General features: G+C 34.8%; 2 protein-coding genes across 2 annotated transcripts; both read right to left on the reverse strand.

The window, feature by feature from the left end:
* Positions 1-577: 577 nt before the first annotated feature.
* Positions 578-9,978, reverse strand: LOC137939256 (ASI1-immunoprecipitated protein 3-like). Its single transcript, XM_068784491.1, has 8 exons — positions 9,640-9,978; positions 8,466-8,528; positions 7,499-8,242; positions 4,935-5,069; positions 3,306-3,389; positions 2,270-2,329; positions 2,070-2,159; positions 578-1,732 (listed from the first exon to the last, which is right to left on the reverse strand). The coding sequence occupies exons 1-8, from the start codon at positions 9,973-9,975 to the stop codon at positions 716-718; spliced, it is 2,529 nt and encodes an 842-aa protein (XP_068640592.1). The 5' UTR covers positions 9,976-9,978; the 3' UTR covers positions 578-715.
* Positions 9,979-10,803: 825 nt separating this feature from the next.
* LOC137939495 (voltage-dependent chloride channel 1, chloroplastic-like) lies at positions 10,804-13,812 on the reverse strand. Its single transcript, XM_068784778.1, has 4 exons — positions 13,010-13,812; positions 12,326-12,493; positions 11,708-11,914; positions 10,804-11,132 (listed from the first exon to the last, which is right to left on the reverse strand). Exons 1-4 carry the CDS (start codon positions 13,697-13,699, stop codon positions 10,953-10,955), a joined length of 1,245 nt encoding a protein of 414 aa, XP_068640879.1. The 5' UTR covers positions 13,700-13,812; the 3' UTR covers positions 10,804-10,952.
* Positions 13,813-18,986: the final 5,174 nt, after the last annotated feature.

Below are 18,986 nucleotides of genomic sequence, written 5' to 3' on the forward strand. Positions count from 1 at the left end.
TTGTTATTCTTAATTTTTTATTTTCATTAATATATATTAAATAATAAAAATATTTAATTCATTTTGTGACAAAATACAAATTTTTACTTCATAAAATAAAACCTTTAATAATAAAACCCATGTGAAAGGTTTATAGAATTAAAATTTTCAATGTCAATTATAATAGTAAATATTAAATATCACTTTAATATAAAAATTTTAATTTTATATTTATTTTTTTTCTTGTTATTTCTTTGTCAACTATTGTGAAATAAATAATGAACATATTTTTTAAAAAATCATAAAATTTTACTTTATCTTTAACTAAATTTGTCAACTTTTTTAACTTAACTTAATTTTTCATTTATACAGGTAATAAATAACAATATTATTTTTATAATTTAAAATAATATACCATGATTATTACTAGATCATGTTCTTAAAGAGGAAATGGGTCATAATGAAATATTTTTATGTTTAAATTTTATATTTTTAAAAATAATAAGAACATATTTATATATTTATTTATATTTATATTTATATTTATATTTTTTAATATGACAAAGACTGGATAAATGGGAAAATCCTTACACAAATAAAAATTTAAATCCATTTATAAAATGAAAAGTAAACCAATATAACTTATAATCAGCAAACCCCAAGTCGAGATACAAAAGGGCTATACAAACAAAAAACTTTGATCTTACTGTACATGATAACACATGTATATCTAGGATCAGTTTTCCGATGGTTCTTCTGCTTTTACTCTATTAAAAGACTTTTGGGTTTCCAACAAGGGTGGCTTCTGGGCTCCTGCAGATTTCTGGAAATTGTCAGTTGATGGTTCTTCTGCTTTTGCTCTGTTAAAAGACTTCTGGGCTTCCAACACATGTTGCTTCTGGACTGCTGTAGATTTCTCAACATTGTCAGTTGTTGATTCTTCTGCTTTTACTCTGTTAAAAGACTTTTGGGTTTCCAACATGGGTTGCTTCTGGATTGCTTTAGATTTCTGAACATTGTCAGTTGTTGGTTCTTCTGCTTTTGCTCTCTGGGTTTCCAACATGAGTTGCTTTTGGACTGCTGTAGATTTCTGAACATTGTCAGTTGTTGGTTCTTCTGCTTTTGATCTGTTAAAAGACTTCTGGGTTTCCAACATGGGTTGCTTCTGGATTGCTGTAGATTTCTGAACATTGTCAGTTGTTGGTTCTTCTGCTGCTTTTACTCTGTTAAAAGACTTCTGGGTTTCCAACATGGTTTGCTTCTGAACTGCTATAGATTTCTGAACATTGTCAGTTGTTGGTTCTTCTGCTGCTTTTACTCTGTTAAAAGACTTCTGGGTTTCCAACATGGGTTGCTTCTGGACTGCTATAGATTTCTGAACATTGTCAGTTGTTGGTTCTTCTGCTGCTTTTACTCTGTTAAAAGACTTCTGGGTTTCCAACATGGGTTGCTTCTGGACTGCTATAGATTTCTGAACATTGTCAGTTGTTGGTTCTTCTGCTTTTGCTCTGTTGAAAGACTTCTGGGTTTCCAACATGGGTTGCTTCTGGACTGCTGTAGATTTCTGGAAATTGTCAGTTGATGGTTTTTCAGAATCTCGGGGACTCAGCATCCTCTTCTCAACATTTTCGAACTTGTCAGTTGCCCACGGTGCAGTCCCAACATTGCTAACAGCATTTGGAGTGTCAACAGTCAACGATGAGATAACGTCTCGAGAAGCATACCATGAATTGCCGCATGCAATGCACTCCAACTGTTTCATGGTGAGTTAAGAATAGCAACAGTAAGGAACAGTTTTGTCCCAAAGATGTACAGTAGAAAGCTGTTAATCGAACAGAAATTTACGAAGGAAAAAAAAATGAACTGATCAAGTAATTAGAACCGAAAATTAAGTATTAAACAAAAGAAAAATGGAACAGAAAGTTAAGTTTTAAACAAAATAAAACAAAACATACCAGAAAGTATTAAACAAAACAGAAAGTTAAGAAAAAAAATGAACTGATAAAGTAATTAGAACCGAAAAATAAGTATTAAACAAAAGAAAAATGGAACAGAAAGTTGAGTATTAAACAAAATAAAACAAAACATACCAGATAACGATCAGCAGATCCTCCAGCCTGAATGATATCTGCAACACCCACTTTTCTCTCGGTGCATCTTGTGCAGACAACATCAGTCATCTGTTTCATGCACCAACAACAACAGAAATAAGCTAGGAGCCCCACTAAAGGAACAATACTTGCAACAAGATACATTTTTATAATTGAAAATAAAAATCAAGACATTTAACCTGCATGCTTTCTGCCTCCTCAGGTTCCTTTGCCGATTTCTCCTCAGCAGTTAGGCCATCCTTAAACACCACAGAAATAAATTTTAATAAGACATGCACATAATTTTGTAAAGACACGAAATTGAGTATTTTCCTAGGACATGCTACACTTTGTGTCATAGGATGCACCAATATTAAGATACCTACCGAAGGTTGATCCAGAACAGAAATTTCCCACCCTTTCAGCCTATTCTCTTTCTTTCAAAACAAACCCTTTCAAGGAAGGGCAACTGGCTTCCTACTAACAAGACAGATCCACAAATAGCCTTCTGATATGCAAGTTACCAATCAGAACAGATGGTTGGTTTTTTCCAGAAGGACATATTCATGGATACTCCATAAATAGTAATCTTTTTGTATTTGGAGTGAATTCATTAAGCAAACAAAGAACACAGAGACTTTTAGAAATGGAGGCAAGGGGAAAACAATAAGAGGGAAAAAGAAGAAAAACAGACTACAAAAATAATCAAATGCAACTGAAAATGAAAAGAGTTCTCAACAAGGCATTGATTGGAAATTGCTTCTCTACCAAGCAAGTCTGCAACCAAGTTTGCAGGTCTCAAGTGATGAAACCAAAAGAGATGCCACACAAGCTAAAAAGACCACGAATTTTAGATATAAAAGGCCACATACCAATAGAGGCAGAGCTTCCTCTTTCAATAGATCAGCAGCACAGTTAAAGGTGACTTGTTGATGTTAAGTCTTTTCTTCTCCACTTAAAAAATCGTTGGTTCATTATAGTTAAAAGTGGAAAAGGACTCGGAACCCTGACTCCTTACATTTCCAATCCATAATGCTTCCAAGTTTACCAAGTAAAGCCCAAAGCTCCATCCCCATCAGACCAACCAAATAATATCAAGAGTAAAAATTCAAAAATTAATAAGAGTACAGAAGAAGACAAACTCAACACCACAAAATTGCAAATTTTCAATGGCTCTCACAGTTATGAATGGCTAATTGAGATAAGCAACCAGAGAGAGAGAGAGAGAGAGAGCACCTTTAGCTCGATTGGCGACATGTTCAGAACCACTGATGGTTCCAACTCTTTCTTCAGTAGACGCCGAGCTAATAACTCATTTTTCTGCAGTAATAATAGAAGAAAAGTATTAGCTGATAGTGATGTACTAGGTGTGGAAAACTTACTCAAAAGTTCCCAAGAACAACAAGACCACATGTTGAATAACTATTTATATCAAATGCTGGTACATAATTTTTTCAATTCAGACAAATAAACTATTTGCAGAAAGCTAAACTCTAAACCATCTGCCTTACTAAAAGTAGATTGAACAAAATCCTAAGAGTGACAGTGCAAAAATGAGCAATTCAGAAGGATTATTCATTAACTAAATTCTTATAGATTGAATAATTAAATTCTTACAGTTATGCTTTCTCACAGTTATAGCATGCAGTAAGCTAACCACCATTAGGAATTTGACTTTTCCAGAGGAAAACATTTAAATGATTTAGCGTAACCATGCTACAAACTTTTCTCAGACTGTATACTTCATCTAAGCCATTCTCTGTACATAACCACCTTCTATCACAAAGTCTTGTCACCACAAGCCTTGAAAGAATATGATTGCCTTATAACCAAGAATGCTAGTAAGCTACATAAAGAAATATGTCACGGCATCAGCATTGGCCAGGCTGCACGTCAGGGCTGCTGAGAGATGCAAAGAGGACACTTTCAAAAATACAAATAAAAATATGTAATAGCATACTACAACTGCTGAAAAACTCTTTCTAGAGAAAGGAAAAAATGGAGAAAAACACTTTGTCTTTTCTACAGAAATTAATGAACAATATTATGACAATGGTGAAAATAATATCACAAGAAAACTCAAACTTGCAACCTTAACACTCAGACGTCATCCCACAGACTCATTTCCTAATTAAGTAACAACAAGCCAACAGTTCAAAATTGGGTAACAAGCATAAGCCCATATCAGGAATAACCAAGAATAAACAGAAGGCCAAAACAAGGCAGTTTTAAACAGCCTTGAAAAGAAAAGCACAATTTAAAAGTTTACCTCAGTCAGGGGCTTTAGCCCCTCCAAGGTAATTACTGTAACTATTTTAAGAAAATTTCATCAGTAGGCTTTCTTTTAAAAAAAATCAGTTCTGAAATAAATAAATAAGCTGAGAAGAATACTGCCACTCAAAATAAACTAAGAATGTGGTGATACTTTGTAGTTGCCGATCCGTGCTTTCAATTTATCCATAAAAAGTATCAGCAAATACATGTACAAAATAAACACTGGTCGCCAATCTTGCTGATTCCTTTTACTAGAAATGGGATCTTCCACCAACATCCAGTGGAACCCCCTCTTAGAATAGATGGTTCTCTTTTCAAAGTAAACCACCCCCCCCCCCCCCCCCCCCCCTCGCTCTCTCTTACTCCTTTAGGAGCCACACTCAATTTTTCTATTGTATAAAAGGATTAATACTTCATAACCTGTAAAACCAACGGCAAGATGCAAACGTTAATGAGCGGTGCAGATTCCTATTAAAAAAAGGACTGAAAATCTAAAACAGTCAAAGGCATATGGCCAAAATGCCTTTCTAGGTTATGTCAATTTGTTTTAAAGCCAACCAATGAAATTTAAATTACTTAAAAAAAAACAACCTTGAGGTTAAAGCACATTTGCCTCATCTTCTGGTTGTATTTATGAAAATCAGAACCAAGTGCATCATGGGAAGCCTTCTCAAGTGCAGTAACTGCTGGCACAACACTATCAGGCCAAAGATTGCCACCACCACCCTAGTAAACAATGACACAATATCAAAAGGTGAGGGTGAAGAGATAGAGAAGTAGAAACCAGTTGCATCTAACAATAAAATGCTACCACAATATACATAGGACTAGAATTAGTAACTAATCTTAGAAATAAAAATCAAACTAACATAATGCCAAACAGAGCAACAAACTAAAATTGAATTAAAGGTCCATAAAATTCAGATAGAAGGAAAACTATGAACCACTAATGAAGCAGTCATGTTTATCTATAAATAAAAAGAAACAACTCTTCAGTTAGTTTTGGCTAAAAAATACAACATCTGGGTTAGCAAAAGACTATTCAGACGGTTGAGTTCAGTAATATTCATGCCTGCCTAGATCATTATTTTTACCACCATGAGGCCGCGTTCAGGTCAGACCAACCCATTAGGAACAGACTGAAAATATGACATCAAAATTGACTTTGCATTCCTCTAGCAAAAGAAGAAAGGAACGAGTTATTTTCACTCAAAACTTGATGTACAAAATATTTTCATTACTTGAAATTTGAACTATAATGGAACTTGATTAGTTTTGGTATAACCAGAAAGGACCAGCCAGTTCAACAGGGTTAGACTAGAAACTCGGGCTAGTCCCTTTTTTTTTTTTCTTTTTTTTTTTTTTTGAGAAAGGCAAGATTCTACTGCAAAGGGCCAAATGCAAGGAATACAAAAGTAGCAAAGAGGAGTCTCCGTTATAACAAGAGATTGGAAGGAGACTCTACGCTTAGCAAGTGAGTCAGCTGGATGATTAGCTGATCTCAGAACATGACTCCAAACACAACTACAAGAGCTAACAATATCTTCTCAAAAAAAGCAAACAATATCCATGATCTATTGGAAGGTCTGCCAGTTTCTTACAAGCTAAGGATATTTTTATTTAATAACCAGTTGTCATGGCTGGTTTTGACCAATATTCACAATTGACCACTGAACACGACAACAAAGCACGGCCCAACAACTACTCTCACTTCAATCATAGCAATCATCTTTTTCTTTGTTCATCAATTTCAGCTCCTGCAACAAATTCTGCTCCTCAACTAAAAAAAATAAAAACAGTAATAATAAGAATATTGCATTATCTACTGTCTTTTATCTCATCAACCTTCAAATCATTGTAAGACGGGGCTGATACATGAAGAGTGATTTCAATTTATGGTTCTGCTAAGTAAGTTTCTGCTAGATGGTTCTACAACCATTGGTTTAGGCTTTGTGGTTATTTACATGGCAGGATATATATTGTTCATCCAGATATTTTTGGGGTGTAAGTTAGATTAAATTAGACAATCAGAAGACTAGTTATTTCCTTAGGAGGAGATGGAGCATCTGGGCTTGGTCCAAATTAACTTAAGAGGCCCTTTGTCTTCTAGCAAGAAAGTTCACAGAAGAAGAATTAAGGCTTAGGGGGCCGATTTTATCCAATTAACACATCAATTTCTAAAGTAAAAAGGAACAAAAATTCTTAACTGTATAATGATTTGGGTAATTTTGCCTGTTTACCTATTCACTGTGTATTAAATGGAGTGGATATGGGTAATTGTCATTGTCATTGTCATTCTGTACCCAATTAGAACAATGACGAAGCGCGTTTATGAAAACTTATTTATCAGTATATTAATGTCAGAAAAGCCAAAGATCTAAATTTCTTCTCTATCACGTAACAGCACTTGGTTCTCCACTTATCTTCTCCCCCTGAACTTGTTCAGTGGTTCTCTAACTTCTTCTCCTTCAAGTAACAACACACCATAGTGGAGAAAAGAGTTTTCTTTTAATATCATAATGTTTAATGGCTGAGGGTAAATAATTCTATGAAATTCTTTCTTTTTTAAGGAACTTGTATTTATGTACAGTAAATAAATGATGATACATTTTTTGGTTTTATATTATGTTGTTACAGGTTTTTTATATCTTTTATTTTTTGTTGAATGGCAGTAATGTTATGTTATTTATGCAGTTACATTTTTTTGTTTCAAGTTTTTTCTGTGTTATATCTATATTGTTAAAAATAAATAAATGTTATTAAATCCTTAAATATTCTTTATCTTATTTTTTACCTTTTAAAATGAAATACTTTTTATTGTTTACCTGTTTGTTTACCATTTCCCAACAGGTAAAAGGGTAGATAAAAGGAAAAGGAACACTGTAATTGAATGGAATGGAAACAGAGTAGACAATCGGCAATTGAAACAGTAAACTGAACACCCTTCTTCCATTCTGGCCGTACCACTTCTACCGCTAGTAAGGCTTCTCAAGCCCCTTTACAGAAAGTTGTCATAGATGATAATCAAGTTTGTAACATCTAAGAAAAAAGACTTATATTTAGAAAGCATAAAAAGCATTCAAAAAGAAAGAAATAAAAACATTTTGCATCTCAATGCTTTAAAGAGGATCCATAATTCAAGAGAAAGAACATACCTCTCTGGTCTTCAGGCTTCTTTGAGATTCCTCGGCTATTTCTGAGTTGGTCCTGGCAGACGGATTCTGATCAAGACGAACTGGTTCATTCTTTTCTCCATCATCAGCCTTCAAATCACATGCAACCTGAATTGCATCCAGAAGCTTCTCCAACCATTTATCCCTATGCAAATCCCCAGTTAATGCTTTAAAAGTGGCCAGAATTTGGTAAAATTCACTTGAACAGCTTCCAGGAGTTTCAGCCCTTAATTGCTGCTCAGATCTATTAGTCCCATCTTCATGCCTTGGAACATCTATTGGTGGCACTGTTTTCTTTCTTAGGTCTCTTTTGCTCTTTAATTGCTCCTCCTGCTCGACAATACCATCTTCAGGCTCAACATCAGGAAGTTCTCCCAATCTTTGCCGAGTTTTTTGAACAAGTACATCAATTTCCTGTTGCTTGCTGTCCTCATAATCTTTATCAGTTAGTTTCCAAAGTTTCCTCTCAACAGTATCATAAACCTTCTGCACAATGAAACCCGGGTGTTCTGAACGAAGTGGAAGCTTTTTGTTTAGGGGAACAAAATGGACAACACATCTGTGCATTACAGATTCGGCTGGGACATCATCACGGTGAAAACTGTAAAAAAGCTGTCTGGTGTCATGGGCTTCCCAGCTACCCCCTCCTTTCTTTTCTGCTTCCTCAGGACGGTAGAACCACTGACCAGTGACCATCATACTGCCATCTCTGGATTGTGTAATATCCTGGACAAAGGAAAACACATTTACAAATAGTCAATGATAAAAACAATTAACCAACACTGAGCAATGTAAGCAAATAGCAACTAAATTAAAAATGATTATAACAGGTTCTATTACTCTTGAAAATTTTACATATTGTAATGATGGGTATATCTCATGGAAAAAAAAGAAAGTAAAGAAATTGGGGAATAAATCGTCAAATAGGAAAATTCAGTAAAGAGGTCACCTTGATAATTGCTACATATGGTTTCTGTGCTTTCTCTTCTGGAGTTAGCAGCACAGAGTCCTCCTGTGGCAACAATTAAACACCAAAATGAGAGAAGCTTGGGCTAGGAATTAAATCTTCAAAACATATTATTAAGATTTAAGTAAAGATTATAATAAATACGATAATAACACATATAGACGATAAAAATGATAAATAAGGAAAAAGCCGAAAGTGTAAACTGCAAGCACTCGCAGTAACATAAATTAAACCAATTCTCAGGTATATGGGTGAAATTAAACCGAAGAAGAAAACAGAAACCCAACGTCAATTAACCAAAGAGATTAGTGTCAAAACTTGAAAGAAGTTCATACAGTCTCGACACCGTAACTAAACCATCCAAAAGAGAGCTATCTTCAAAGACGTAGAATCACGTTGAAATCCAACAAGTAGATACAAACCAAAGATTCAGTGACATTGGTAACGATGAGAAACCAAAGAAGACCAAATTTTCAGGGAGTCTGCATGTAAGCCATCGGCAAGGAAACCACGTTCAAAGATACTGTGTCACATTTAGGTCCAACGAGAAGATACGTACAAAAGACGAAATTTTTGCTTCATGTAACTACAAGGAAACCAGCTAAGACCAAATCTTGACAAAATCAGCATGTAATCCATTAGAAACGGAACGATGTTCAAAAACATTATGTCACATTTAAGGTGAAATTTGTGAGACCGGTAACAGGAAGAAAAAACCAAAAGAAGCCAACTTAGAGAGAAGGAGCAGAAATGAACAATTATCCAATAGAAACAACAGCTCCTCGGACAGACATCACTAAAAAATAAGAAAAAAACCCTAAGGCATCTCAAGATGGACAAAGGAACAAAAAGAACTTCAGAAGGAAACGAGTAAATAATGAGTAACAGCATACGGAAGTCTGAACACCAAGCGACGACCAAAATAAGAAGATCAGCATTAAGGAACTAAATCAGTAACAGGCAACAGAAAAAATGCAAAAAAGTCATAACCTCAAACGAAGTCCAACGACAACGAAGCGAAGCAGTAATTCCTAATTCATAATTCCCAACCATCAACAGCAAAGCGAAGTAAAAAAGAGAAATAGAACAGAATTAACACGAAAAAAAAAAACAAATAAAGTATCCAAAGAAAAGGAGAGCAAGAGAAAAAGCTCACGAGATCAAACCGGTTCCCGTCGTACTCAAACGAGGCAAAGTGACTCTTCTTCCATTTCCCTTTACCAGTCGTCCTCACAACCTCCCCAATTGGCTTCGCATCCTCCAGCGGCGTCTCTTCTTCCTCGGCTTCTTCACCTCCGCCAGCTCCATTTACCTCCCTCTCCTCTTCCCGTTTTGACCTTTTAGGGCTCTCGGCCTCCTCTCGCCTTGACCTCTTCCTCTTCGATCTCCGCTCGTCGGAATTGGACGACGGCCGCGGCGGAGGAGGTGGCGGCAGAGGCGGCGCTTCCTCCTCATCGTCTTCACTCGTAGAAATGAAGCGCCTCTTTCGCATGGTTGGTCGCGGCGCGTGGCAGATTCATGAACCTTCGTCCCCGCCAAGTCGAGTGCTTTATAGGGGAAAAAACGCCGGAGTAAAATGGGCTCTTTTTTATCGTATATTACGATTATGCCACTTTACATTACCTACCAATGTAGGGTGCCATTGAAATGAGTTAAGTTAAAACCTCTATGTTCTAGTTTGGCTTTATCTAAATATTTCAAACTAAGTTTGATTTCGAACTTAGCTTCGAACCTAAAATTAAAATCAAGCGTCCAAAACTTTTAATCGAGTTTAAGTTCGAACTTGAGTTGGGTTCGAGCTTTCACCTATATACCATTGAACTGTAAAATATCGCAGAGAATTTCAAGAATTTGTAATGGAGCATAATAATATATAATAATCAATTTAAAAAACCTAAGAACTAAACTGATTCGAGTATTTTTCAAACTGAACTCGAATGATTTGCCGGCTGGTTTGGCTTATGCCACCCTAGATGTAGCTAGTATGTATATTTATTTGAGGATTGTAGTCGTTTTGTGGAATGAATCAGGGAGAGGAAAACCTCCATGAGTTTATTATTCATAATCTATTTAAGAAACCTAAAGAATTAGATAAGATATCTCCCTTGGTTTGCAGAATGTCAATGGAGGGTTTGGATTTCCACTCCTTCCCTCTTTTCTCCCACTACTAGAGAGAGAGCTGCCTCCCTTGCCTCGTTGTATGAAACTTCTGCATAGTCAGGGGAAGGATGGAATGAATCTGAACCCAACTTTACACTAAGTTGGTCACAACCAAGCTCCTACTGAAGAGTCCAAACAAGTGAACAGGATTGTGGCAAGGAAAGGAGGCTTCTCATTCATGAAAATATGATGCTATTCTTACATGTCAACTCTCCAGTTCTAATTACAGTATAAACAGAGCTCACCGTTAATGGTGATTTCGATGACCATGCTACCTTATAATGGAGCAGCATTCATGTTTCATTCCTTTCAAGAACTAGACGGCCGACCATTCGTTGAGCACTTCTTAGAATGGCTTTTCTTCTTCGATAGAAGCTGTACTTTGACAACACTCTCCATGGCAATGGCTTCCTGAATGCTGTCATGAACTAGGTTGCATAGCTCATCAAGAGCAAGCATTGGAAATGGCTCCTCTATCAGAACACCAACCTGCAGAAATAAATCAGAAATTTAGAACTGGTTGAGAAGAGAGAGAGAGAGAGAGAGAGAAGTGGGGGAGGAGGGGGGTGCACTCTGAGAAGGGTGGAGGCACCCATCTCTAGGAAGTTTGAGACACTAATAAGTTGGGCATCCCAGAGTAGTCATCTGAACATAAATTTGAAGAAAAACAGTAAAGAATAGAAATTTAGTACCGGTAAAATAATTCTTTTAAATGTCAGTACCAGTGAAATATAGAAAAAGATCAAGTAACAAAGTCTTAATTTTCTTTTGAATGTCAGTTGGGATAGATTCTTAATTTTCTTGGAATGTCAGTTGGGACAGATTCTTAATTTTCTTGGAATAAGCTCCCCATCAGGTACTTTTGGCTTAGCAGGTAAATGATTTCAGAATCTTGGGATACAGATATTTCCAGTTTGGAACATGTTGACTTATTAAAATGCAGAACCATCACATTTTTTCATAACCATACTCAATTAAAATTCAAATAAACAAGTTGATAAAAGATCATAAACTAGGAGTACTGTAGCTTGACATATTAAAGAAGAAGAAAAACACAAACTTACTTCTTCAATGCAGAACAAAGAGGCAGCACTGATGAAAGTAGCAGGAACAACAATCCAATTGCAGTCATCCCACAGTATAATGGGAAGTGTAAGATGCCACAATACCAAAAATCTTGATGTCAAACGAGTATATGAAAGAGGGATTGGAATACCCATAAGCTGTTCACAAGCACCAATGCCTTCATGGAAACAAGAGATTTTTGACTCCTGAAAAGCTGACGGAGAAATGAGAAGAAATGCAACTATGAACCAAAAACCATTAAATAAACATTAAAAAGAAACATGGTATGACAAGAAAATTCAAGCAAACATCCACTAGATGCTCATCTAGACAACATAACAAACTTGTTATGTCATCTGCTAATGGCTCACAGAAAGCGGTCATATCAGTAAGCACAGCACAATGTTTAGTGAGTGAAAACAATGAAATGCATCAAACTTCATTTTTTTCCCCTCTAGGACAAAACGTATCGCAAACATTGAAGCCACTCCCAGTTTGCCATGAAGAAATGAATGTGATGACCGAATAGATAAATTACAAAAGAAAACATCACTAAGCCATCTCTGTCTTCTCAAAATCTTAATATGTTTTAGAGATCCTAGGAGACAAGGAATTACCAAGATATGCCTTTTTGCTTCATCTAAGTGCAGCAACTGCAGGCTCTGAGAAATGAACTCGATGATGCACCGAGGCCGATGTTTCGATCCGAGAATTACACCAATATCATCTTCTTCAAGCAAATTTCTCAAATCTTGTTTGATATCTGACCCATAAATAACATGACACTGCAAAGAAGAGTAGTATCTTTGTAAACCTTTCCAGCAACCAACATAACATAAGTTCTATACAAAACAACCCTCAGCATCATTAGTCTTTCTAGTATGATTCACAGCTGTTAGAAATCATCCATAATCAAGCACTAAAATCATCATAGTTAAGAGAATCCAAAAACAAGAAAAGTAGAGGAACCTCTGCTGTGCAACTAACTTAGTACAAGGGCGGTTATAAGACAAAAAAGATGGAGAGGCCAAATTGCAAGTGGATACAACCTAGAAGAATACGAGTTCCTTACTTTTTCCTCTCCTCACTGTATTTCAGAAATCCTGACAACCCAGAATTTTTTTCTTGGTTCAGCCATTTCTGCGTACAAGTGACATGGATGTTGTCCGTATTCTGCAAAAGTTTTATTTCCTTTATGTTTCAACTACTGTTTATGGGGAAATTTTGAAAACAAAATAACTTTTTTCAATTTGAATAATGAACTTGAAAGCCAATTCTCAGCAGAGCTCGCCTCTACTTACCTTGAGCGCCACGGGAAAAGCCATAATGTAATTCAACAGCGCCTTCCTCAAGTCCAAATCCACCTCCGCCTCCACTCCACCCATCACCTCCCGAGCAAAATCCGCCGTCCCCACCATCACCCGCGCCCAGACCTTCCGCCCCTCCTCGAACCTCGAATATGATGCCTCCGTCCTGAAAACCAGAAGCAGCGCCAGCGCCGGCGCCGTCAGTTGGTACGGCAGCGACGAGGCCCTCAGCACCGGGAACGGCCCGGGCAACAATTGCGCCGCCGCGGCGGTGTTGTATGCAGCCAGCGCCGCAGCGAAGGCAGTGAAGACGAGCACCGGGGGTACAAGGGAGAGAATAACTCGAGAGGTGAGGCTAGAGAGGAGGTGGCGGACGTGACGAAGGGAGCTACGGTGCGCCTGCCAACTGCCATGGTTGTATAGCAAGCGGCGCTGCCGCATGCCCCGCTCTTTAATCTCGTCAGACCAGTCGGTGATCGACCTGAAAAGGGAAATTGGGTCGAAGTTCCGCTCGGAACCAGAGTCAGGAGGAGACCCAAGTGACTGAGAACAAAACACTCTACAAACGGCTGGCTTGGAAGGGATACGGAAAGACGGAAGAAGAAGTTTGGGAAGTTGCGGAGCGAGACAGGAGTGAGAAGAGAGATTTGGAGGAGTATTGAGGGGAGAAGCCAGACTTCTCATTGGAGTGACAGAGAAGTAAAAGTGGCTTTCTGGGGTTTCAGAATACAAGACGCGGGCATGGTTTTGTTTCGTTTTCCGTGAGGAAGACAGTAAAGGAGGGAGTTACAGGGAAAGAGGGATGATGAAAGCGGTTGTTTGTGACCCAGATCTTTACACATGTATGCAGGGAATTGGATATATAAGAGGAAGAAGAAGTCGATGGGAGTTACTCGATTTCAATTTTCTAACAACCGCACTGGGTAGTGGGTAGGCTGTTTCATCCACGGTGTTCCGACCACCGCGACCCGCTGTGGCCGTTCGAAGCCTGGTTCCATTCACCTCGAGTTAGGTGATTGATAATGAACAAAAAAAACCAATATGAATTCAGTTCAAGTACCAATTGCTCACTCCCCTCTAAAGATAGCTCAATCAATCAATTCTAACAAGAGGATTTAGCCTGTGATTAAATCAACAAAGCAAAAACTAGAGCCACCAAGGGTTAATATGGATAATCCTATATGGGTTAATATTAAAATAATCACATATTTATTAATTGGAAAAAAAAAATCTTAACTAGAACTGAAAATTTAGGATGGACTTGAATCCAACTTTACATCAAGTTGGTCAGACCAGATATATCATGCGACTACTCAAGAGTTCCGACAAGAGATAGGATCGTGGCAAGGTAAATAGGCTTCTCGTTGAAGAAAACAAGTTGCTATTTTAAAATTCTACGAATGAAGCGGAATTAGAGCTAGAAATATAATTTATATTTTTAAATAATATAAATTATATAAATTTAAATTTTTATAAAAAAAGTCAAATATCGAATAGAGGCGGAATGAATTTGCAATGAGCACATGAATGAATAATAGAAGATCTATGGTTCAATTTGATATTTTATACCACTGAACTATTCTTTGTTTATAGTTGAACAACATTTATTGATGAATTTATGTTCAAATTTAATATATAAGAACTGAGTTAGATTAAAGATTGAAAAGGGTTCTTATCCCTGCATGGTACTCTTTGGAGGCCTTTGGATTTATTTGATTTGATTTGAATAATATTTTAAGCACCCCCTTATATTTAATAGATGTGTCAGCCATATTGAAATCTTCCTCATATGGGACACTCTCATTCTATCTTTATTGTCACAAATATGCTTGTGATCTTTCAAGGTGTGGCATCTCTACAGTTATTTGTCTACAAAAAAAAATATATATATTTTAAGATTAATAACTCCAAATAATATTATAATAGAAGATAATTAAGATTGTGATATAATTTTATTATAATAACTCCAAATAATATTTTAAAATTAATAAAGTATAAAATTATAGTTATAAGACCATAGCCAATCTTATAGTACTTACATCTGTTGTCTTGTATTAGATTTTTTTAGGCACTTGATATTTTATAATATGGTATTTGAAGTTTTACATAGCATAATTAATGTTAATAGTATAGTACAAAGTACAATTAGGGTTGCCCATATTATCGATACATCTCGTACTTAGGATAAAATTGTATAGAATTTTGAAAGGGACGATACAAGACCGTAATTGAGAGAACCCGTATATCACGCCCTAATTATTTATTTAATTTACATAATAGGTAATTTTTATTAAATTTTAAGGGTCATAATATGAGACAAACCAAAGACCTAATATTTGGATGTGTACCCCTGAATACAATACATCTTACATTTTGTATAGGGCACTTCAATATGAATGCTTATCCTTGACAAATTAATGTATTTTTGATTTAAAAACTTTTCCCTCACATTATATGAATTTTTTATGTAATATAATAATCTAAGTCTAGTGAAAGTCTATAAATATATAATAAATAAAATAGAAGAGTTTTTGTTTTATATATTTTTATAATGAAATAAGACATATTATCATAGCCCTTTTTTTATTTACTCAATTATCAAAAAAACTTTATTTAATCAGAGTTTAGTTACCTTAATTAATCCCAGTGCTAAGCACAAGAAAAATCCCTATAAGTGAAAAAAAAGCTCTTAAACCATTAATATAAAATAATTAAAATAAAATACCCATTGGATGATCAATAAACTAAATAGGTACAAGGTACCCTAATCAAATTTTTATCAATCATAAAAATACTAACACAAAAAACCTTTAAATTATCATAATATTTTGAATAAAATTAATGATTTATTAATACAAAAAAATCCATGTGGTAAAGATTATATTAACACCCATTATTAATTATACTCTTTTCATTCAAAATGACCAAAAACATGTTTTTTACCTATTCCTCTACCCAATTACTTGTGGGTTAAAAGGGTAAATGGAGAAATTCAAATTTTATGAAATAACTTAAATTTTTTCCAAAATGATTATAAAAATTGTAAAAAAAAACATAAACATATAAAAACTAACACAAAAAATATTGAATCCATATTTATCTAAATATTTTCTAAATATAGAGTTATAAAGCTTTAAAAAAATCATAAAAATACTAACACAAAAAACCTTTAAATTATCATAATATTTTGAATAAAATTAATGATTTATTAATACAAAAAATTCCATGTGGTAAAGATTATATTAACACCCATTATTAATTATACTCTTCTCATTCAAAATGACCAAAACCATGTTTTTTACCTATTCCTCTACCCAATTACTTGTGGGTTAAAAGGGGTAAATGGAGAAATTCAAATTTTATGAAATAACTTAAAATTCTTCCAAAATGATTATTAAAATTTTAAAAAAATAATAAACATATAAAAACTAACACAAAAATATTGAATCCATATCTATCTAAATATTTTCTAAATATAGAGTTATAAAGCTTTAAAAATAGTATAAAAATGATCTAGCCACTGATCTCCGATCTGACACATGTATAATATCGATAGGGTGAGACCCCTCCTCTGCCTACACATAATCGACAAGGTCCATTACCTACATAGTGCCTTCTAATATTGGTCTTATAAAAGAGGAGGAAGGTTAGTCGTAAACCAGCAAATCCTATTCGATTAATTAAAAAAATATATTAATAAAAATAACACTTAAATAAGTAATGGATAAATATTATGTAAAATATATATTTAATTCATATTTATTTATTCACATTAAAATATAATCTCATCGTAAATTTTATTTATTATTTTTCAAAGCAATAAATATTAATAACTATATATTTTTGTTTCTTTATCCAACACATAAAAATAGTGTAATATATGGCAACGAGATGGAATCCTTTGATAGCGTTCAAAATACCGCGAGAAGAAGAAAAGTTGACCGAGAAAATGAGATAGATTTTGGCGTACGTAATCCGTTTTCGGGCGGTGCCCGCCAAAACCTCTCACTCAGAGAGAGCCACGAGACACGTGCTCCCACCCCCTCGAGACACGTGCTTTCCCACCTGGCCCCACGTGACCCCAACCCCTCTCTGCTCTCGCCCCATTTCTTTAATTAAACCCTATTAAGTCCGTCAGTACGGTCCGTGGGCATTACTCGCGAACCCCGACCCGCGCTCTTTGCGAAGTTACCGAAATACCCCCATCAATGTTATCAATGCGTCTAATGAGTTAATTAATGAGTTTTAAATCAAGCCGGCACAGTGTCCGAGTGACTTTTGAAGTTACCAAAATACCCCTTGCTCGATACTGAATTATCTGGTCCTGCGGTCAGAATGACATAAAAGAGAATTCATACCACTAAAGATTAATGAGCTTGGAATCTGGAATTTAATGTGTATGTAATGGGACCAATCCCTGAATGACACGTGTCAGTTTGTTTAAATGACGAAATTGACCTCCATGGTGAGATTGTACATATTACTAAATTTGATCAGACGGGAATGAATTTGAAAGTAATTGCTTCACCAAACCTGAATTTTAATTTTTTTTTTTTATAAAAATTGGAATTTGGTATATATTATGTGTTAATCCTAAATAATGGGATAAATGAAGGGTTTATACCTATATTTATTATAAATAATTATATAAAATTTATTTTACATGGTCTTATATAAAAAAATATTTTATAATTAAGAAAAAATAAAATAATCATGTTCTAAATAATCTTGTCATATCTCCGACGATTTTTTTTCTGAAATGGGTATGTGCCTGAGACGACAATTAGGGTCATTCATTCATGTGTGTCCCACTTAAATGGATGTCCTTAGTCTTTGTTTGGTCGAGAATAATTTCAAGGGTGAATAATATTAACCCAACAATAAATATTTATTAGGTTATATGCCTATTTTGTGTGGCCTATGAACCTCTCTAATATGTGTGTGACAAAAGGAAATTTGTAAAGGTATGGTATATTTTTATAATAAAAAAATGATATTACAATTTTTAATAATAAAAATTTAAAAATTAAGGCTTGAAGCTGAAGAACTGGTAGAACTTGAAATTTTGATTAAAATTTAGAATTAAATAGTTTTTTATTTTTAATTCTCTATTTTTTAATCTCATTATTTCAAAGTAATTAGTAGGTGTCCAAATAAAAAAGGTAAATTAAAATTAATCTTAGTAAATTGAGGAAAGGCAGGCAAAATAAAAAAAAAATGTTGTTAATGTCACCATAAATATGCAAGACAATTTTCATGGTTCTTGCTGTCCCACATAAAAAAATGTTTTGTGCCGACTAGGGCAATGAAATATTAATTTTTGCACTTAACTGATCAACAAAGCCATATAATATTTACCAAAATGGTGCAAACATGAGAAACAAAATAAGATAGAAAAATACAACATTTCCTCATTTACACAAGAGTATTTATTACATGTAAAACACTCTATATATATATATATTATGAAAAAAAATTATTTTCTTAAATTCTCAAATAATTAATCAATTTTATTAAAAAAAAATTTCAATTACCATTTACGACAAAAAGAAGTTAGTTTAGCCTATGTTCGGATATTTTTCGGTTTTATTAGGTTTGGACCAATTAGAGCTTAACCATTTTAAACTAAAAAAAATGGTGACATTGGTATTAAAATACTTAATTTAATGGGGTCTATTTTGTATGTATTCATCTCCAAATTATGTCACTAAAATAAAAAAAAATCAAAATTAAACACATAAATAATTAATTAAGTGAAAAAAGGGGAACAAAAGTTGTATCTCTAATGAAATTTTTTTTGTCCAGTGAAGTGGGTCCCATATAATGTGGAACATAAGTGGACCCCATTAGCTAATGTTGGGGAAACATTTAGAGGGTTAGAATAAATGATGGTCTATGACACTCCCCTCCACCTTTACCATGGCATGCGTGGTTCATTCCATCTCCCACTACCTAACCTTTTTTTTTTGTT

This window comes from Aristolochia californica, unplaced genomic scaffold (genome assembly GCF_029961685.1).
Source record: "Aristolochia californica isolate CCGP_79_NKW_82.1479 unplaced genomic scaffold, dmAriCali1.0.hap1 SCAF_8, whole genome shotgun sequence".
In the NCBI taxonomy this organism is placed as follows: domain Eukaryota; kingdom Viridiplantae; phylum Streptophyta; class Magnoliopsida; order Piperales; family Aristolochiaceae; genus Aristolochia; species Aristolochia californica.